The sequence below is a fragment of the Pongo pygmaeus genome, chromosome 14, assembly GCF_028885625.2.
Source record: "Pongo pygmaeus isolate AG05252 chromosome 14, NHGRI_mPonPyg2-v2.0_pri, whole genome shotgun sequence".
Classification (NCBI taxonomy): domain Eukaryota; kingdom Metazoa; phylum Chordata; class Mammalia; order Primates; family Hominidae; genus Pongo; species Pongo pygmaeus.
In genome coordinates, this window is record NC_072387.2 from 66,459,595 (window position 1) to 66,481,120 (window position 21,526).

The 21,526-nt window shown below is 37.8% G+C and overlaps 1 protein-coding gene across 3 annotated transcripts in view; it reads left to right on the plus strand.

Moving 5' to 3' along the window:
- The first annotated feature begins 1,168 nt into the window (after positions 1-1,168).
- Positions 1,169-21,526, plus strand: part of PCDH17 (protocadherin 17) — a 99,463-nt gene continuing 79,105 nt past the window's right edge. Inside the window, exons 1-2 of one of the 3 annotated variants that reach the window (XM_054446653.2) lie at positions 1,453-2,013; positions 2,120-6,482. In XM_054446653.2, coding sequence (XP_054302628.2) covers positions 3,918-6,482 — 2,565 coding nt within the window. In that variant the 5' untranslated portion in view covers positions 1,453-2,013; positions 2,120-3,917. Of the gene's footprint in view, positions 6,483-21,526 lie in introns of all 3 variants that reach the window. The other 2 variants (XM_063650908.1, XM_063650909.1) reach the window with 2 other exon arrangements.

Below are 21,526 nucleotides of genomic sequence, written 5' to 3' on the forward strand. Positions count from 1 at the left end.
CAATACTCTAGCAATCAAACACTCACCTTTTCTATTTCAATACTTCAATTTTCTTTTTTGTTCTTAACTCTTTCTCAGAACGGCTGGATCACGAGCAAACCAGTCTCCAGTTGCAGATGTTTGTGATAATATTTAGGGAAAAAAAGTCTCTGAGATTAGTAAATGAAGTTGGAGAATAAATAGATGAATCAGAAGTCGGTGTGTGTATGTGTGCTTGTGTATGTGGTGTGTGGTGGTGGGTGTGTGTGTGTGTATATATGTGTGTATGTGTTATGGCTTACAAAACAGGAATCTTAGATCTCCTAATGATTGGCCTTCATGTTTTATACTTTTGTTTTCGTGGATCTTTGGCAAATGCGGTTATCAATGGCTATTTGATATTAAGGAGAAAAAATCAAATTGCAATGTGACACTTTAATGACAAGAATGGAGATGAACAAAACACCAAAACTATTGTGTGTGTGTGTGTGTGTGTGTGTGTGTGTGTCGGGGGTAGGGGGGTGGGTATCCACTTTACCTTGAACCTGGGCTGAGATGGTGAGGAAGGATGACCAAAAGGGGTAGAACCTTAAGTAGTATTTAGCCGGATTTGAGTTTACAAAGCTCGTATTGACAGTGAGCCTTTCTCCTTAAAGGAGAGGCTCTATTCCTCTTAAGAGACATAGCCTCTCTTTCAACGGGAGTCTGCTTTTCTTCTGAAACACTTTCATAATTAAGTGACTTTCCTTGCATGGGTGCCTGGGGACAGCTGATTTTTCTCAGAGGATGAAGAAAGTTACGTATTGATTGCTGTTGCTCGCAGCATGTTCGTACCAGCGCGGGCAGAAACGGGCTCACGAGCGCCCTCGAATTCACACACACTCACCGAAATACACATCTCAGCCCGTGGAAACGCATTCACACACACCCACATACACTCCTCTGCACCTCATTCAGATGGGTCCACGCGGAGTCAGGGCTGCGCTTCCCTTGGCATGGGCGTGTGTGCGGCGAGGGCGTGTGTGCGTGCGTGTGTGAGAGTGTGTGTAGAGAAACCCATTAGGCAGACCGCAGCTACGTTATTCTGCAAGCATACTGCGATTCCCGATCCCGTGTATGTAGGACCACAAAAAAATTAAATCGCTGATAAACTTTTTTTTGTAAATTCTCTTTTCCGAAGGAAGGCGCTGGAAGAGCTACTCCCGGTAGTTAAAGGCCCGGGAGACCAGATGGCGAATCCCGGGGCGCGTCCGCTTCGGCGGAGCGCTGGGTTCCGCTAGCCGGACTGGTTCCCCATCTGACTGATCTAATCAATGACTCCGAAGAGCCGGGGCTCCTGGCCCCGCCCCCGCCATCCTCTTCTCCGCCTCCCATTGGACGCGGGCCGAGAAGGCAGGGCCTTGCTCCTCGCTCGGATTGGCTGGCAGGGAATCAGTATCAATGTTTAAGCGGCGGCGTGAGGTGAATAGAGTCAGTCAGCAAGAGACGCTGGGGAGAGAGCAGGGATCGCGAGCCCGGCGGATGCGGCAGCGGCGGAAGGCGGCTGGGGAGACGCTACTCCAACTGTTGAATTGAATTTTCACCTTTCCTTTCATCCGCTGATTTGCTTGCGGAGATGGATTTATTTGCTTTGAAATCTGCGTATCTTTCTCAGACTGTGGGGTGATCCCGGCAGACACCAGACTGAAAGAGACCACCCGTGACAGAAAAGGAGGAATTAAAAAACAAAAAAAAACAAAAAAAACAACAAAAAAACCCTCCACAACAGACTGCACAATTAACTGTACACACCGATGTTGGACTTTGCGAATAGAAAAAATTGAGAGGAAAATCTTGAACTATGATGCGAGGCTAAGCTGGGAACAATTACTGGAAACCTGATTTTGTTTTTCCTTTTCCAAGACTCTGAAAAATTTCGGGGTACCTCTCGCCTAACCAAGAGGAAAGGTTTAAAAAAAAAACAAACTAAATAAACCAATACACCTAGCAAAGCAGACGCCTTGTTTTCCAGAACCTCGGACTCGGCAGAAAGAGGTAGAGTAAAAGTGCTGCTAGATTCAGCTTCACCTTCCTCCCTCCATCCCTTTCTCTTGCATTTTCTTTTTCCCCAAAAACATGAATCTGGTTTTTCTTTCTATAGACTGAGTCAGAGAAAGCGTTAGGAAGAAGCCGCAACTAATGTCTGTGAAGGGAGGACCATCAGGCGAGAGTGAATACGATTCGTTCCGCTGCTTCTGACTCATCCGGCAGATCGGAACACCTGCATTTCTGGATGTGTCATTCCCGTATGTCGAGGCGCCTCCAGAACCCGAAATAATGTGTAGACAGACCTGTGTCTAACATCCCCTCGGAGGGAGCTCCCCGGAGTAGGCGCCCCTGGCTGGACCGCCGCGGCCGCAGCTCTGCACCCCCTGCCCTCCCTGAGTCGCCCAGAAAGACTGAAAGAGAGACTGCAGAATGCATCACGCCAAACCTTGATGTGTTGCTTTCATCCAGCCCACTCCTCCTACTATAAGAGAAAATTGAAGGAAAAAAAAAAAAAAACCACGTACTTTATTTGCTTCAAATATTCTTCACTTTTATTCCTCGCCAAGGTTTTCTTTTCTAGATGAAGAGGACTGGGAGGCAGGGCTATTGGAAGGAGATGCTGAATAGAAAGAAAAGAGAGGCACTTGACAGCCCAGCCCTGTGAATGCAGAGACTGTTTCCCTTCTAGCCAGAGACAGGGAGAGTGTGTGTGCAAGGACTGGAAGGGAGGCTCCCCTTCCTTTTCATTCGGCCTCCCCACTCCCCCTTTAAATCTGCACGTCCAACCATGAGTTGCCTGTTGATTTCCCTTCGCCTGGGAAGAAAGGCAAACTGGAATTAAACTGCTTGGAGAGAAGTCCTTGCTCGCGGGGAGAGGATGGGATGGTAGCGGAGGCTACTGACTTGGCGTAGAGAAATCGGAGAGTGTGTTCTACGAACAGAGGCGAAGATTTATCCCTCTATTTCCCCCCTCCCAATAGACTCACACAGCAAATGCTGATCAGGCTGTGGCTTTCTTGATTTCGGGGGAGAGCCTTTTCCGAGGAAGAGAGGGAGGAGCCTGGTGGGGAGAGGAAACTACAAATCGGGACACTAGTTCTTTACGCTGCATTTCCTCCCCTCCCTTTGGCTGCTCGGAAAGGAGAGAGAGGAAAAAAAAAATACGCTTGGCTGGGAGATGCAGTCCGCCGCCGCCGCTGCCTCAGCCAGCAACGCAAGATTAGATCTCTAAATGCAGCAAAACACTGCCTGAAAACAGACCGGCCCGCGCAGCAAGCAGACATTTCACGGTGCGCTGGGGAAGCTTCAAAATATATCTGTGACTCTGTCTTCGTTGCTCTTCATCCCCATCAATTTCATCACGGGAGGCGAGCAGCAAGTAAGAATTTCACTTTCGGATCTGCCTAGAGACACACCTCCCTGCTCCCTCCCCCACTCGATGTAAAGAGTATTCCGGAGTCTCTGGGCGGGAGTAGATTTGCAGCACCCTAGCGGGAGCGAGGAAAACCTACGGATTCTTTAGCTCATTATCATCTCTCCCAGACGAGATTTCCTTCTTATCGCCTGCCTCATCGCTCAAGTTTGAGCCTCCCGAAGTCCAGGCGGGAGAGACGAAACCCCTGGCTCACCCCCAGCTGCAGGAAGCCGCCGCCTTGCTCCAAGCCCCTGCAGCTCTGCTGCACCGCAGATTCTCACCCAGTGCGGATGCTGTAGATCAACAGGTTCAGGGAACTTGAGCAGAATAAGGAGAGACCACCGGGTGCCGCAGCTCGGGTGCAGAGGGAAAAAAGGACCCATAGACTTGTGGCTCGCGTCGCGCGCGCACGCTGCGCCAGGGCTCCAGGCTGGCGCGCACTCCCTCTCTGGCTCCTCCAGTCCGGCTGCTCCTGCCCCCACCTTACAGGTCTGGGATGTACCTTTCCATCTGTTGCTGCTTTCTTCTATGGGCCCCTGCCCTCACTCTCAAGAACCTCAACTACTCCGTGCCGGAGGAGCAAGGGGCTGGCACGGTGATCGGGAACATCGGCAGGGATGCTCGACTGCAGCCTGGGCTTCCGCCGGCAGAGCGCGGCGGCGGAGGGCGCAGCAAGTCGGGTAGCTACCGGGTGCTGGAGAACTCCGCACCGCACCTGCTGGACGTGGACGCAGACAGCGGGCTCCTCTACACCAAGCAGCGCATCGACCGCGAGTCCCTGTGCCGCCACAATGCCAAGTGCCAGCTGTCCCTCGAGGTGTTCGCCAACGACAAGGAGATCTGCATGATCAAGGTAGAGATCCAGGATATCAACGACAACGCGCCCTCCTTCTCCTCGGACCAGATCGAAATGGACATCTCGGAGAACGCTGCTCCGGGAACCCGCTTCCCCCTCACCAGCGCACATGACCCCGACGCCGGCGAGAATGGGCTCCGCACCTACCTGCTCACGCGCGACGATCACGGCCTCTTTGGACTGGACGTTAAGACCCGCGGCGACGGCACCAAGTTCCCAGAACTGGTCATCCAGAAGGCTCTGGACCGCGAGCAACAGAATCACCATACGCTCGTGCTGACTGCCCTGGACGGTGGCGAGCCTCCACGTTCCGCCACCGTACAGATCAACGTGAAGGTGATTGACTCCAACGACAACAGCCCGGTCTTCGAGGCGCCATCCTACTTGGTGGAACTGCCCGAGAACGCTCCGCTGGGTACAGTGGTCATCGATCTGAACGCCACCGACGCCGATGAGGGTCCCAATGGTGAAGTGCTCTACTCTTTCAGCAGCTACGTGCCTGACCGCGTGCGGGAGCTCTTCTCCATCGATCCCAAGACCGGCCTAATCCGTGTGAAGGGCAATCTGGACTATGAGGAAAACGGGATGCTGGAGATTGACGTGCAGGCCCGAGACCTGGGGCCTAACCCTATCCCAGCCCACTGCAAAGTCACGGTCAAGCTCATCGACCGCAACGACAATGCGCCGTCCATCGGTTTCGTCTCCGTGCGCCAGGGGGCGCTGAGCGAGGCCGCCCCTCCCGGCACCGTCATCGCCCTGGTGCGGGTCACTGACCGGGACTCTGGCAAGAACGGGCAGCTGCAGTGTCGGGTCCTGGGCGGAGGAGGGACGGGCGGCGGCGGGGTTCTGGGCGGGCCCGGGGGTTCCGTCCCCTTCAAGCTTGAGGAGAACTACGACAACTTCTACACGGTGGTGACTGACCGCCCGCTGGACCGCGAGACACAAGACGAGTACAACGTGACCATCGTGGCGCGGGACGGGGGCTCTCCTCCCCTCAACTCCACCAAGTCGTTCGCGGTCAAGATTCTAGACGAGAACGACAACCCGCCTCGGTTCACCAAAGGGCTCTACGTGCTTCAGGTGCACGAGAACAACATCCCGGGAGAGTACCTGGGCTCTGTGCTCGCCCAGGATCCCGACTTGGGCCAGAACGGCACCGTATCCTACTCTATCCTGCCCTCGCACATCGGCGACGTGTCTATCTACACCTATGTGTCTGTGAATCCCACGAACGGGGCCATCTACGCGCTGCGCTCCTTTAACTTCGAGCAGACCAAGGCTTTTGAGTTCAAGGTGCTTGCTAAGGACTCGGGGGCGCCCGCGCACTTGGAGAGCAACGCCACGGTGAGGGTGACAGTGCTAGACGTGAATGACAACGCGCCAGTGATCGTGCTCCCCACGCTGCAGAACGACACCGCGGAGCTGCAGGTGCCGCGCAACGCTGGCCTGGGCTATCTGGTGAGCACCGTGCGCGCCCTAGACAGCGACTTCGGCGAGAGCGGGCGCCTCACCTATGAGATCGTGGACGGCAACGACGACCACCTGTTTGAGATCGATCCGTCCAGCGGCGAGATCCGCACGCTGCACCCCTTCTGGGAGGACGTGACGCCCGTGGTGGAGCTGGTGGTGAAGGTGACCGACCACGGCAAGCCCACCCTGTCCGCTGTGGCCAAGCTCATCATCCGCTCGGTGAGTGGATCCCTTCCCGAGGGGGTACCACGGGTGAATGGCGAGCAGCACCACTGGGACATGTCGCTGCCGCTCATCGTGACTCTGAGCACTATCTCCATCATCCTCCTAGCGGCCATGATCACCATCGCCGTCAAGTGCAAGCGCGAGAACAAGGAGATCCGCACTTACAACTGCCGCATCGCCGAGTACAGCCACCCGCAGCTGGGCGGGGGCAAGGGCAAGAAGAAGAAGATCAACAAAAATGATATCATGCTGGTGCAGAGCGAAGTGGAGGAGAGGAACGCCATGAACGTCATGAACGTGGTGAGCAGCCCCTCCCTGGCCACCTCCCCCATGTACTTCGACTACCAGACCCGCCTGCCCCTCAGCTCGCCCCGGTCGGAGGTGATGTATCTCAAACCGGCCTCCAACAACCTGACTGTCCCTCAGGGGCACGCAGGCTGCCACACCAGCTTCACCGGACAAGGGACTAATGCAAGCGAGACCCCTGCCACTCGGATGTCCATAATTCAGGTAGGAGACTTTTAGCATAACTGGGAGTTCACTTTATTGCTGGTTTTGGAGCTGTCCTGAAACCTTTGGAACAGGGCAAGCCACTCTGCCAGCAGCAGTGAGAAGGGGAAAAAAAATTAAATGAAAACGGTTTACACTTCTGACACTGTGTATACATCATATTCTACACATAATCCCTCCCATGTGAATAGTCTAAACTCTACCAAACGTAAATATCTTACTGTTTCATTTTAAAATTTATTTTTATAGGTTTAAAAATGTTAGCAGTGTTCAATAATAATAGCTTATTTTACTTACTTTTATTTGTTGGTTTACATTTCTTTTCATAAAAAGGAATTCCCAGAGCAGAAAAAAATGTTTTAGTTAATTGTCTTGAAAATACTTTAATTCTGTTTTTTTAAATGATGCCAAAAATTAAAGAAACTTATACCCAAGTATTAAGAAGTCAACTTCTTTAAGGACAGAATAACAACCAGTCAGAATTTCAGAGTTCATTCAATTTGAGCTAACTTTTCACCCTTAAAAAGTCAGCTTTATATTTTAAAGGTGGTTTAAATAACATGAATCTCACTTATTCTTCATCATTCCATTATGCTAAAACTCCAGCATAATGCATTAATACAGCTTAAGCTTTTCAAATGTGAGTTATACTCTGAAGCACTTTGAAAAGTTTGAATACATGCAGGCTCTGCATAATGACTAATAACTATCTATGAAAAGTTTGTATTTGTTTTGTCCTGTGGTTATCGTGATCTGTTTCTTGGAGTCACTGAGGAATGAAAGGAATATAGCAGAGGACCAGAGGCTCATTTTGCGCTACTGAAAAAAGGAGGCAAAGTTACACTGAAGACACTTGATGTGCCAAAATGAATTCATGATGCATTTAGTTTGCAAAGTGTGTATTTTAAGTATATCTAAGTGATATTTAATATATATTAGATAGTATGACTCAAAGTTATTGATAATACCACAAAACTAAATGACTGACCCAGCTTGGACATAGATTCTAACAGCAGCAAGTGACTATACCATGTCTAGTCATTGTCTTGTTTCTTTTACCCACTATTGAGTTGTGTCACAGAAAAACTTAATTCTTGCTTATTATAATTGTATGTTGCAACAAATTACTCTGGATGAGCAGTATGTGGAATTCAAAATTGAGCTTAACTGAAAGTGACATCTCGAGATGAAGATTAGTTTGGGCCAAGTGTTCATAATTTTATGCTTTGAAAAGCAAATAACTTTTGATGACACTTGACTCAATAATGCTTTTATTGTTAAAATGGAGCAGTAATATTTCATAATCTTATTCTTTCTAACATAATAAGTATACCAAATACTAATAATTAGCAAAATATATTTTCCTATAATAGTATAATGTCCTTGTAAAATAATCTCACACTTGACACTACTAAATATTAAAATATCAATTATAGTATTAAATCTCACTTCTAATAGTGTTTACTGTACATCAGTAATCATAATTTTTTAAGGTCTATATAAAACTGAAAAAGAAATTCTCCACTTTAAAAAAATGTGGTTTCTATGAAAGTATTTCTGTGACTGTATAAAACTGGTATTTATGATAATCAATACGTATTTAGAAGGAAATATTAAAACACATATTTAAAGATTTGCTACAGTCATTTTATAAATACACATATGTTAAATGCCTTTCTTTATATTTTTATCATTGACAATTACAAAGATGTCACAGAGGGTTAATGCTTAGTCTTCCATTTAAAGTGCTGTGAGTTGAATTTTCATTTAGTTTCCTGTAAAAATGAAGGTGGTGCAGAATTTTCAACAAGCCTGATTCCTTGGTTAGACTAGTGGGGAACAATCTTGGATTGAAATATCCACAGGTTTTGAGAGATAGTGATACCTGTAGTATATTGCACCATGCTGTTCTTGAAGGTGGTCATTGCTTAAGGAGGAATAGGATAATGATTCCTCTCATTGACAGTAAAACTCAAGCTAAAGCAAATACACACGTGCACACACACACACACAGAATGCAAAGGGAAAACTTTTTTAACATTCCGTTTCTTCTAGATTCTTAATTCATGCCATAAAGACACAAACTATGTTTTTGTTTTAAGTCCTTGAAATGTTTTGCACAGTGGCTAATTTTCCCATATTGTTTCTGCCCTAGAAATATCCTCAACATGCATTGTTTAAACGTTTTTTTAATTCAGTTTTTGTAATCCTCTAAAGGATGCTTTGTAAGTTCTTAATATGTTAATTCTCTTTCAAATATATCAGGTTTATCTCAATATTAATTATGGGGAGCAGAGTAAATTAACTACAGGGACAGTCTTTTTTTTTTTTTAACTAGTGTGTCGCAAACACACTGTGCTAAAGTGACATGCTTAAATTAAAGCATTTAGGTATCCCATAATCTTGTTTCAGGTGCTTTTATTAGTGTATATATGTAATACAGCATCCTAAGGAAACACACTATTAATCTCACGTGTATTTCTGAAGGTAGAATTTTAATCCACAGAGTGCACTTAGCCTAACTGCTACTAGGTCTGGTTCATCTTTATTTTATAGCATCTGTGTTCTGTTTGGAAGTACAATGTATTCTACTGATGGAATGAAAAGAATTTCATAATTGTGTTGAGATACACTGGTACAGTGTGGTGATATGAAATTTAGGAACTTTATGATTTATGAGGCTCACGTTATAGCTAAAGTTAAGATTTAAGTATCAAAGCATTTTGTGTGGGTCAAAGGGCCTAAAATGTTAAGGTTAACGCCTGTAGGTTCTCCTTGGGCACAGGAGTACTTTTACTGAGTATGGATGCTAAGCATTCATATAAGCTGATACAGAAAGAGTGGTGTTTGCAAGAAGAGATTTGATTTCAGGTGTTTTTCAAGTTCCTCAGAAAAATTAAAGTATAAAGTGTTTAAACAATAGATTAGCAACTACCCACAATAGTGTGAATCATAATAAAACACAGTTATAATTAAATATTTAAGTCTTTTTAAACATATAAAACTGATTTTGAAGAATAGGAGCACATGTTTTGTAGTACATAAGGCAAATAGATTGTTATACAAATTTATAAGAGCACTTTTTATAGGAGCAATATTCATGTGAATTATTTTATGTGTTAATATGAAATCTAAAGTCAAGTAAAGAGGTTATTACTAGTTCTCAAGAATAACTGCTTATCGTGATTTATCAAGAATTAAGTGCTAAGTCTCAGGGTGACTTCTCAACAGGTGTTTTCAATGAAGGCCTTGTAGGAAAGAGAGGAGGAGGCTGGGGACTTCTCACTGATGGGAGACTTCCCAGTTTTGTTTGAACATCTGTGTTTTCACATTTTTTGTAGCACTACTACAAGTCATTTTAATATGCTCTCATAGAAGGAAATATATTGAGCCAGCAGAATAAGATCTACTAAAATAAATTTTGAAAAGGAATACATTCTTACTCAGTGTTTTACAAATCAATTTCAAACGATTCACATTTGAGTTGACTTTAGAGTCTTTATGCTAGGAAGATAAAATCCTTTTGATAGATGTACATGGCCTTTTCAATAACAGGGAATTAAGCATATGGTAAATACCTAGAGCCAATCCAAATATATAAAAATGATATTGAAGTGTAGAGGACTAATGTGTCATAGTGTAAACAATAAACTCAATATTGCAGAGTAAAAAGGTGAAAGGAGACTCCATCTTTAATAGCAACATTATCCGCTGTATGCCTTTATTCCCACTTTGCTCTAGTACAGGAAGATCTTCACTACGGGGACTTATTCAGATAAGTTCTCAAGATCATGATCTTCAAAATTTCATACTGTAGCCTATCAATGATTTCAGTAACAAATACAAAGTGCGTGAACAATTTATTTTGGTACTTATAATTTTGGAGATACTTTGCTATGATTTTTATTCTAAGACAGCTGTTTAATTAGTATATGCATTAGTTTCCATAAACTATATATACATCTCTACTTGTAGGCATTCTGGTATCTTGAGTAGGAAAGGAATGTCCCTTTCTTACTGTGTGCCTTCTGGATTGTTTAGTTCACTCATCCTTTTTCTTAAATATTTTGAAAAGGTAGAATGAGTAATTCCTACTTGAGAGTACACAATAATTACATATTTCTTTTTCTGTTTTATCAGGCATTAAAAGTAGTGTAAAGTAAATAAACTTAATTAAAATATAATCAGATATTCAATGTTTAGAGTTTTTTTTGGAGAAAAGTTTATAACCCCTAAAAGTCCAAAAATTGTTATCATCATTATTATATTGTTACTTTTATTTTTATATGCGTCTATGAAAATTTTAGCTCCAATTTTAATGTGGCATTTCTGTATTTCCCAATAAATGAAAACACAGAAAGTATAAAGCTAGAAACCAGAGAATCTTGTTTTTAATATTAACTGATATAACTCTTTGTAATGTATTAACTTCTTGATTCCATTAGCTTTTGGTTTTTGATAAAATTTTCAAAATGCAAACTAGGTAATATTTCACCATTCTTGTATTGAGATTATAATCCTTCAGTCTTTTGAAAATGTCAGGAGTAAGATAATTTTTAATTTTACTTGAGTTGTGTGAGTTCTATAATTTCAATAAATATTACCATATGTAAGTATATGCCAAAAAATTTGGAATTTTAGTCTTGGCATCTTCATGTTATTTAAGGCTGTGTGTGATCATGAAAAGATCGGCATAGAAAAGTATGCACTAAAATTGTTATCTCAACTACTTGAATATACTATTTCAGTCATGAAAAAATTTAGATTACCACCTTTGACTATTTTGTTCAACATACTAAACACACAAAATCCCCCAATTTTCCAGAATGTTTTCTCCATAAAGCTGATGCTATAACATATATCATTCACTTTTTTCAAGTGCATAGATGCAGATTTTGTATATGAGGTTAAAATAATCCCAAATATCATCTCTCTTCAAAAAACTAAGAAATACACATATTTTAAAAGGAAAAAACCTTCAAAAATTTCAGGTAATATTTAATCCTGTTTAAAAATATAGCATTTATATTTTATCATGTTTCAGGACTATTCTTGGGTTTCAGGTTTCAAGTTTTTCACTGTTAGTGCTGCTTGCTGCTTATGTACTATAACACAATAGAAATGTATCTACAAATATAAAGGGCATACATTAAGAAAAAATATATTTAAGATTAATGAAAGTTCACATGCATTTATTGCAGTGAAATTTGGCTATGCCTATATTTATAAAAATATACAAATAATTTTTTGGTAAATTTAAGTATGTGTATAAATGTATATGTCTTTATATTTTCAATATGGTGTATGTAAGTACTTGCTCAATCACAAATACTAGTCCAATTTTATACATTTTAGTTCAAAAGTATTTCTTCTCTAAGGAACAGCTCAAGCTTTTATTTTTCTTTGAAAATATGTTGAAGCTTTATTTTACTGTTTTAAAGTTTCAAACAATTTGAAGTCCCATAAAATAGAGCTAGTGACCCTGGTGGGGGGTACTTAACACGTGGCCTTCAGTGGGCAATAGGTTGAAGCCTATGTAGACGAAGAGAAACAAAAATCTCACCCAAGTTCCTGATTCTTTTGAGAAGATGGCAGAAGAGCTAGAAGCATGTGAGAATGTATGCTGTGAGCCTGATGATGAAACAACAACAGGAGGAAGAAGAAGCCACTATAACTGGGCCCATGCCAGTTAGGAAGTAAAACTTAACTACCTAATGCTGAGAAGTCTTGCAATACACTCAATAGTGGGTAAATTCTTACAAATGCACCCGCTAATTACAATATTAGTCATTGCACTAGAATGTATTCCCCTCAGTGGTACTTCTGTTTAATAAATCCCATAGGGCATTATCTTAAGGTTGTATTTTAGTAAAGCCATTAGGGAAGGATTTTTTGTGTATTAAATTCCTTCAATCAATGACTGTATATTAGTTAGAGAATAGCATAAATTTCCTTTTGCCTATCATTTTGAAGATAATGTGACTTCTGCAACCCACCTACAAAGCACTTTTAAAGTTCATCAGACCTGCATTAACCTATTGTCAACCTACTTTAGTAAAGGAGGCTTTGACAAGAATTTTCTTCAATGACATACAGTATTTTACAGTTAGTCATAAGCTTTCACCACTAGCTTTGACAATGATATATTGCTATCTTTGGTCTTCTGGAATAAGTTATCTACAATAAAGAAGTCCTTAATGACATCAACATCCCTACTGTGACTAAGCAGAAGCATGCTTTTATTTCCTTGCTACTGCAGAAATACTAAGATCAATATATTTAAGGTAAAGCAAAAAAAAACAAACAAACAAACAAAAAAAACCACAAAAATCCCATAACAAAATATAGATGAAAAATTGTGGCTCTGTGGGTGGCATCCTTTGCTTGTATGTACCAAGTTCTTCCGGGGATAGACTATAAAATTGGTTTCAGACAGTGTCTGAGAGAAAAAAAAAAAAAAAAATATATATATATATATATATATATATGACATACTTCTATTTGTCTGTTTTGGTCCTAGTGACATTCTGATTACTGGTATTTGTAGGCCTTGCCCTGGATCTATTCCAAGCAGTTTTATTGTAGTGAAATGGTTCTTACAGTTCATTGAGCATCTAGCATAACTGTGCTGAATATGATTGGCGCGTTTGCATATATTTATTCAAAAAAATAAGGCAGTTAAACAGCATAATTACGGGAAAACGAATCATAACAATAAAAGACCATTTAAGTTAACAAGCTTTGTGATCAAAGGATAAATACAGGTTGGATAAATGACACTTTAGATGTAAGTAATCTACATAAATAGACTTTGGTCTGATTAGAGGAGTGGAATATATTAAAATAACTTAATGGTATTAGAAATTCATTTTATTTCAGTTATCTTGAAATGTTTAATGATCTGTATTATCTTATTTTCTTTATGTTTCTATTTAATACAATAGTGATACACCATATTTAAGTTATATGAAAAATGCCAAGGTAAAGATAAATATAATTTTGTAAACTTCTGTTTGATTCTGAAATATATGCTGTCTGAACAATATTTAATACTTTTTAAACTTTTAATGTTTTTGATTGATTTTTAATTAGTGGAACACATTAAAGGGACTATTTAAAGGACCATTTCTTGTTTACTCTCTCAGCTAAAAGCAGCCTTTGTAGGGCTTGAAAGCTAGAGCATGAAAATCAATTTGAAATCTCAAAGCTATACATTCATAATTGTTTTGTAGATATATACTCTTATAAAAAACATTGGTTACATGTTTGTAAATTATATTGATACATAATTTAGACAATGACTTGATATTCTGAAAGATTCTGATGCTATTTTCATAGCATCTATGCTTTACAATCACAGACTTACCTTACAACTTCTCTAAACAAGTAATTTCTTTGCAACAACTATGGTATTTTAGATGTATTTCATTCAGCTGTTTTTGATAATAACTTTAAAAATATAATTTAGGCACTGAGTCATAAATTGTTACATCTCATTATCTAGGATTTCCGCCTAAATACTTAACAGTTATTGCTAAACAATGATTTGGTTTTTTGCGTGCCTAAAATTTTCATGGTCTCCAATTCAGAAAAAAACTCAAATTAAAATATGTAAATGAAATAATTAGGTTATATTCGAAATTCCAATAATTTGCTTTGGTCAAATGAAAATACAACAGGTATTTATTGTAGGTAGAAATGGTTATGGGAGTCAAATAGCTTTCTTATTGTTTTAATACAATTTCAGACTATGCATGTCTTATATAAATTCTTAAATTTGAATTTGCTGTACAAACATTTGCATCAGTTTTGAACATCTAAAAGTAGTTTTCACCCTTAATCTACAACATTCTTTTAAAAATCATAGTCCCTAATACAAATGCCTTTGCTAAAAGTAGTTCATTTTATTTTTCACACAACATATTTTAACAGCATATACTGAGATTATTTTAACTGAATACTTGATACATTTTTGCTATTTTTTCTCGGCGACATAGAAATTGCATATGCATTACTGAATTTATAAAGCAATTCACCTTTGATTATCATAAAAAGAATTACCTAACCACATGTGTAAAGTGGCTGTGTGAAATTTTTACTGATGTCCTTATGTTATCTGCAGATAAAATGAAATTAAGACATTAGAATGTTTGATAAATAATATGCTTAAAATCTTAGCAAAATATAATAAGAAAAAAGTTATTTTAGTATTTTGGAAAAGGCAATTTGTTTAAAAGAAAATATCTTTCAGTTCAAACTTGAATAAGTGCTTAATGATACATTTTATATAAATTATTAGTCATAAAAACTTACTAAACCATGTTAAAAATAATTACTTCGATTTCCATAGTTCTGTCAGCCAAACAAAAACAAAACAGAATATCATCTAAATATTGGTGAATTCTATTATAATAGTGTCTTCTTGGGTCCCACCAGAATTCATGCCTTCTATTTTGCTCTTGCAGTTTTGCATCTATTTTAAAATAGTATATCCCAAGTCCTTTTATTGAATTAAGAATGTGAATAAGAGCAGTTATAAGTCATACAAAAAAGATAAATCACTAGTCCATCTTTATTGTCATTTTCATTGTGGTAATGTTAAGGATTCCATACAAACTTAACCTTCCTGTAGTTTCACGGCAAGACACTTGATTGTTTTAATTATTATTTGAAGCTTTGTGTGACCTTGTGTTATATTAATGAATTTTTTTATTTTTGTGAGAGGCCAATGCCTTGCCTCATATTGCAATCTTGGTTGATTAAATCAGAAATTCCTGACTTAAAGAAGGATGTTTATAGATATGCATTGACTGTTATTTCGCACGGTGTGCACAGAATGCATTTATCATTTTAGAAAACAATACAAATATTTTGGTGCCGTGTCATGAACCAAAGTATACAGTAAGATACAGGATTATTAAAAGCAGATATATCAGAAAAACGTCACTATTTTAATATCAATGCATACCTTGAAAAAACATTCATAACCTTTCACTTTTTAGTGTTGGCAGATGCACGGGTAGTAATTATTAGCTAAGTTTCCAGGTTCCGACCTTCTTAGGAAAGCTGCTATTTATCCCTAGATGGTAATAAGGATGGAAATAAGAGAACCATCCTATTAAACAAATCCCACTCACAGGACATTTTAAGGATCCTTGGCAGAAGTCTATTCTATGGTGTGGCTCTGATATCAGATGTGCCAATACCAACAAATGAAGCACTATGCCTGAGTGGAGAGAAACTAGAAAAGACAAAGAATACATTTATAGAGACTTTTTTTTCCTTCTGATTTTGAGCAATAGACTTTCCATGATTTTTTATAATCAAGACAATTGCATAGTAATTTGGGTTAGAATGTGTGCCCAGTTCCCAATCTCAAAACCCAATTTGTTACCACCTGTGGCTATTTCTATTAAAAAAAAAAGAAACATAATTACTATGAGTCTCAGCAGTCTTAGAGTAAATTTTTGCAATTACAATACCTCCCTTGGGCAGATGTGTGAAAATGGCAGATTAATTCTTGCCAGGATCTTTCTGTTCCTCGTGCATTTTTAGGTTTGGTGTCGTCTGCTTATTAGAGTGCCTGTTTTGCTCTGGTTAAAGGTTATGTCAGTTTTTCCATAGTAAATCTCTAGAAATAAAGATCCACAAATTAGCCATTAAATTTTGCCTTAGGTGAAAAGTTGACATGTAATGTCTCAGGAAAGGAGTAGATAATATTTTCCATCACGCTCCTCGGTTGACTGGTTAAGTTTAAAGTAAAAGGAAATAAGACCATTTGGCAATGTTGAGAAAGCACGACTTAGCCTAGGAGGTAATAAGAAAAGTGTGGTAAAATAATATCTAATCCAGTAGCAGCCATGGAAGTGATCCCAAAGCTACATGTTGCCTAGGGATTTTAAAGTGCAATAAAAAATATATTAATACTGGGTGGATAACAAGAAATTTAACACCCAACTCATTTCCATTCATTTATTTTTGTAGTTGTGTGTACTCTTTTCTTAATAAAGATCTAATTGATCTACACACAAAATAATGAATGATATTAAGTCTGTAAAGTGTTAAACCTCTCGATCAGTGTTTTAACTCTCTATGAGTAAGATTAAGTTATTTTTTCTCAAAGCAGTCTAGATAGTAGAATACTTGAAACTAGAAGCCGCATCCATCTTGATTGTCACTGTAGTTGAAATAATATAGCAGTTTCTGACATGTAGTATACACTTAAAAAATATGAATTCTTTGTGAAGAAACTGAGACTTCTATAGTTAAGTCATTTTCGACAATCACCCATCAGATATATGCTGGAATTTGGATTCAAATCTAGATGTGACTAAGGCTAAAGTCTAAGATATTAATATAAATATGCTAAAATATTGATCTGCTGGTAAATAATTTATTTGAATGTGGCATATTTTGATATTTTTTAAACTTATAGTTACTTTTGTAATTATTACTATGAAAATTTGTATACAATTTTATTAATAATATTACAACTTCATGGAGAAAGACAGGTGATCAAGTTTCACAATTATGAGCATCAAGCACTCACAGTATTTGTTTATATTATATATAATTGTATATGGTATATACAATATATACACACACACTTATATAAATGGTACATCAAGAGGAAATTGTGTTGATTGTAGCATATCTTTCTATCTTTTGTCCCACTCCTTGGTCTGGTTTATATGGTATTAGAGTGATGCACTTCTGATGTTATGTTTGTCTGTTTTTTAAGGCTTTAAGGATTACCGAACCCCAGTAAGTTATTAAGAAACTAATATGATCATTTTGTCTATGCATTAATTAATTTTTAACCTGGTTTTATTTGTGGAAATGCTCCATAAAGTATAAATATTTATTTTCTATATGACAATTTCAATGAAATGAGATTATATCTAAACCATAAACAGTTATTTGGGATTACATTTATTTTTATTTTTTGATATATAATTTTACAATTTAATCGCTTGGGCACAGATCATCTACCATGTGATAATCAGAAAATAACATTATGGTTGGAAATTATCAAGTGTATGTAATAAGCCAACTTACAACATTTTTCTCAAAATTTCAGAATCTGTCACATATATATGGTAATGAAATTTTTATGCAAATATTGAGGAAATGCAAGCTAAGCCTTCATATAAACAGTATGTTGTCCATTTCAGTATTGTTATTAAAAAGACATCCACAACCTTCAGAGGTGTTTAATCTATAATTATTAATTCAATGAATAAATAATGTAATAATTTTAAAAGCTATTAATTGAAATGGTATACTGATTTTTTATTTTTTTATTTGTGCAAATTTATGGGGTACATGTGAAGTTGTATTATTTAGTACTTTTAAGCTATACTGAGAGTTAGTTACATTTGTCTGAATTTTACATTTTAAAATCCATATCAAACCATAAGGAGGTTTTACAGAATAAAAGTTTTAGGCAGAACGAGTTTTCAAACATATTAAAAATTCAATTATCCCCATTAGTCAGAGTAGCTGAAATAAAAAGTGAAGGAAAAATAGAAAGAAGCATAGAAATGTAATTTAAAAATGTTTACAATTCATTTTCAACCTTCATAGACAAGAGAATTTTTCTGAAAGATTAAGCTAACAGTATTAAATATCATATAAGATTATCTCACAAATAAGAAGTTCTTAATGCAGAATTTATATCCACATAACGTCTAGGCATTATATTAATAGTTCAAGTCCATCTGTTAATTCACCCTGAAATATTTGGCATTTTTGAAAATAAGGCACATCAGCAATCAGTGCTCCTCAATCTTGATCGAGGGGGATGTCAAAGTAAGTCTTGGTTACATGTTACTACAAGAAGCCGTGTGTGCCAGGAACAGGTTTTCTCTTAGACGCCATCAACGAGAAACTGGGCCTGTAATATTCCATAATCTGTTTGTATTTTACTCTTTCTGTGACTTTTTCTTAAACTATCATATATGCTTTCTTTTAAAAAATACAGCTTGGACATCTGCTGGCAATGCGACTTCCAAATAATGTTGGTAAAAATCTGAACGTTTCATAAATACACCAGTTGGCAAGCACTTTTTAGTCTTTATGTCAAACCTTATAATCTAAAAACATATGTCATTTGTTTAAAAGACTTTGAAAAGTCATTTAAATGTTTTAAAAGTATTGTCCAAAATACATGATTGTGAGTGAAAGAAAGGGAAATAAATTATTATTTATGTCTTATGCTGACCTGTTCTAATTCTTTTTATCCTTGCCTCTGGTCTCTTTTCTGTGACATCCCAGCAGACAATATGCTTTTCACAGGGTTACTTTAGTACTTTGTATATTTACATCTAGTGTACTTTTAACAAATATTCAAATAAATATGTTGATAAGGCATGGTGGTATTTATCACCAGATTAATGTTTAACCATATATATGCACATTTGGGCCTGGGCTCTGTATAGTTGACTTTACATAGTGCATATACACAGGGGTGGATTGGATTGAGTAGTATTATGTTTCTCATTTTAAAAATGCATTTAATAGACAAGAAACTTTTGTTTATTAGCTAAAATAAAAGGCTTCTTCAACTTCCTTTAATTTAGGCTTGAGTATATATTTTAAGATGTAAAATGTTGATTTTCTTTTATATAAAAGCAATAAAATAAACTTCTCCACATGATTTCCTCTTGTGGTTCTTCGGGCAAGAGTGTGCTCTAATAAGGTATAGTCGAGATAAAATTCTCCATCTGCTACTCCTGAAGAATAGAATGCTAATTTTTTTAACCTCTTAGTAAATCTTCTTTCTATACTTATGACTATGCAAGTCAGCATAAGCTAATGTATCAGTTCATCATATAAGGAAAGAAACTTTATAGTTAAACTTAGTCAACAAATTTCTTAAAAATTACTTTTATTTGAAATTTTCCATTGAGTCTCAGTGAACTTAAACTTGACATTTATGTTAAATATCCATTATTTAACTAGAGAAATCAAATCACCAAGGAGACATCTGTTATTTAATGCTATTACAGTTTGGATTTTTTTGGTTGGAAGTGTGGGATGGTGATAGAAAAGCTCTAGGGGTTAGGGAAGGAAAGGATCTGTGGTTCAATATCCCCAGGTAATACAAATAATTGGAAAGTGGAGATACCTTTTCAGTTGGTTAATTGTAATAAACTTATTATCTTTTTAGAGCATTAAGGTAGAATCAACATGTTGGAAAACAGATAAATGGTGCATGAAAGCATTTAAAATTCAATCATTAGGTTTCATTGCACCCATCTGCTCCCAGGAAATATAATTGGAAATTTTATTCATTGACCTTTAGCTGCCGTTTTGGACAACAGTTTCAAAGTCTGTATTTTCAAGTTGGACATTTGAAGTTAATTAGATAAGAACCATACTCAGTGCATTTTTAAAACCCGATTATTTGTTGGAACAAAATTTGAAAAAATAAAGGCTTAATGGGCAAGTGTATATTTGACAAAGAGTCAAAATAGTTATTTAATCTTGGATCTGCTTAAAAGCAACTAATGTTCCACTTCATTAACATTTCTGTTAACTAGAGGGACTGCTCAAGTTTTTATTGTTTTTTTATGTGCAAATTCCTGCCTCGCATTAATTATTTTCTGGATTCATATTACCTTAGAGTTATACTTACAACATTCAATTACACTAAAATCACATACCATGATATAAGGGAAAAAAATCAACGAAACTATTTAGTATTTCAGGTGGTTATCCTGAGTTTTAAAACATTGGGCACTCCCAATTCCTTTTGCCAGTATAAGTATAATACCACATAATCTTTCTAGAATATTTTTATGTCTTCACTCAGAAGGATGATGTATGATAAAACTGTGTGTCTAATATAGGAAGTACATTATGTAAATTGATCAAGATTTCTTGCCAACATTTGTGTATTGCTCTGCTTACTGAAGTTCATGTACCTTGGAAAAGAGTCATGATTAGACAGGTGTTTCTTCATCCTATGAGATCAAATTTCTGAAATATTTATATAGTGATGAGCCAGATGTACACAGCTTAACCTTGTAATCCCATTTCACAGCTTTCCCAAATACTTGGAAACTTGTTAAGTATGAAGCTGATTATTTTGGCAGCATATCTCCATTAAAAGGATTGAGATATTCCTTATTTACAAGCCAGTGCTGTTAATATAATCTAGTATATTAAATCAACAAGGAAATGGAAAAAGGAGAATCCATCCAAGGGCAAATTGATAGGGAAGCTTTTCCTAAAGCTTTTTAATTTGTTTTTTATTGACTCCATAATATCAGAAAACACACAGCAAATGTGAATAATGTACATGTTTTGGATACCATGCTACAGCCATTTTGGTGTGAAGTAATTAGTGCTCAGATCCCTTGTACTTCTATCATAAGTTTGATGTAAGCCACATAAGACCATGCATCTCTGCTCTTTACAAATATCCCTTTCAGCATCATCTCAATAGCAAAGCTTACTGTCATTTGACATAAAATTATTTTAAATGCACTCATCTGTTTTTTAATGAACAGAAGCAATACAGAATAATGTAATAATGTGTCATGATTTTCATTATGGTTATTTATTGGTTCTGCAATAATAGAAGGAGAGCGTATTGTTATGCTTTCAGCTTGAGCTATTTATGCACTGTGCTACTGGATGCACTATTTTATATTTGTGATATTTTGTCCTCCCAAGAAAAGAGGTATCAAGATCCTTAAATCAAATTAGACTAGGGGAAGAGTTTCATACTTTGTCTTTTTTATATAAAGTATATAGCTTTTATAAATTACCTAACTCTACTTGAATAAACTTACACACCTTCAGAGAGAGGAATATCCTATTTTCCAAGCTGTATGTGACAACCTGATTTACGTGGTTTGAAAAGAAGGAAGAGGAAAGCAGGCTATCAGAAAAGAGAACAACTCTTCCTTTTTTATCTGTTGGAGAAAATTATGTACTTTGTGTTTTATATTTACACAAATTTGTCTAACACACCAATAAGAAGGTGACATAACTGTTTTAGTCATGTTACAAAACAAAACAAAACATAGAATTAA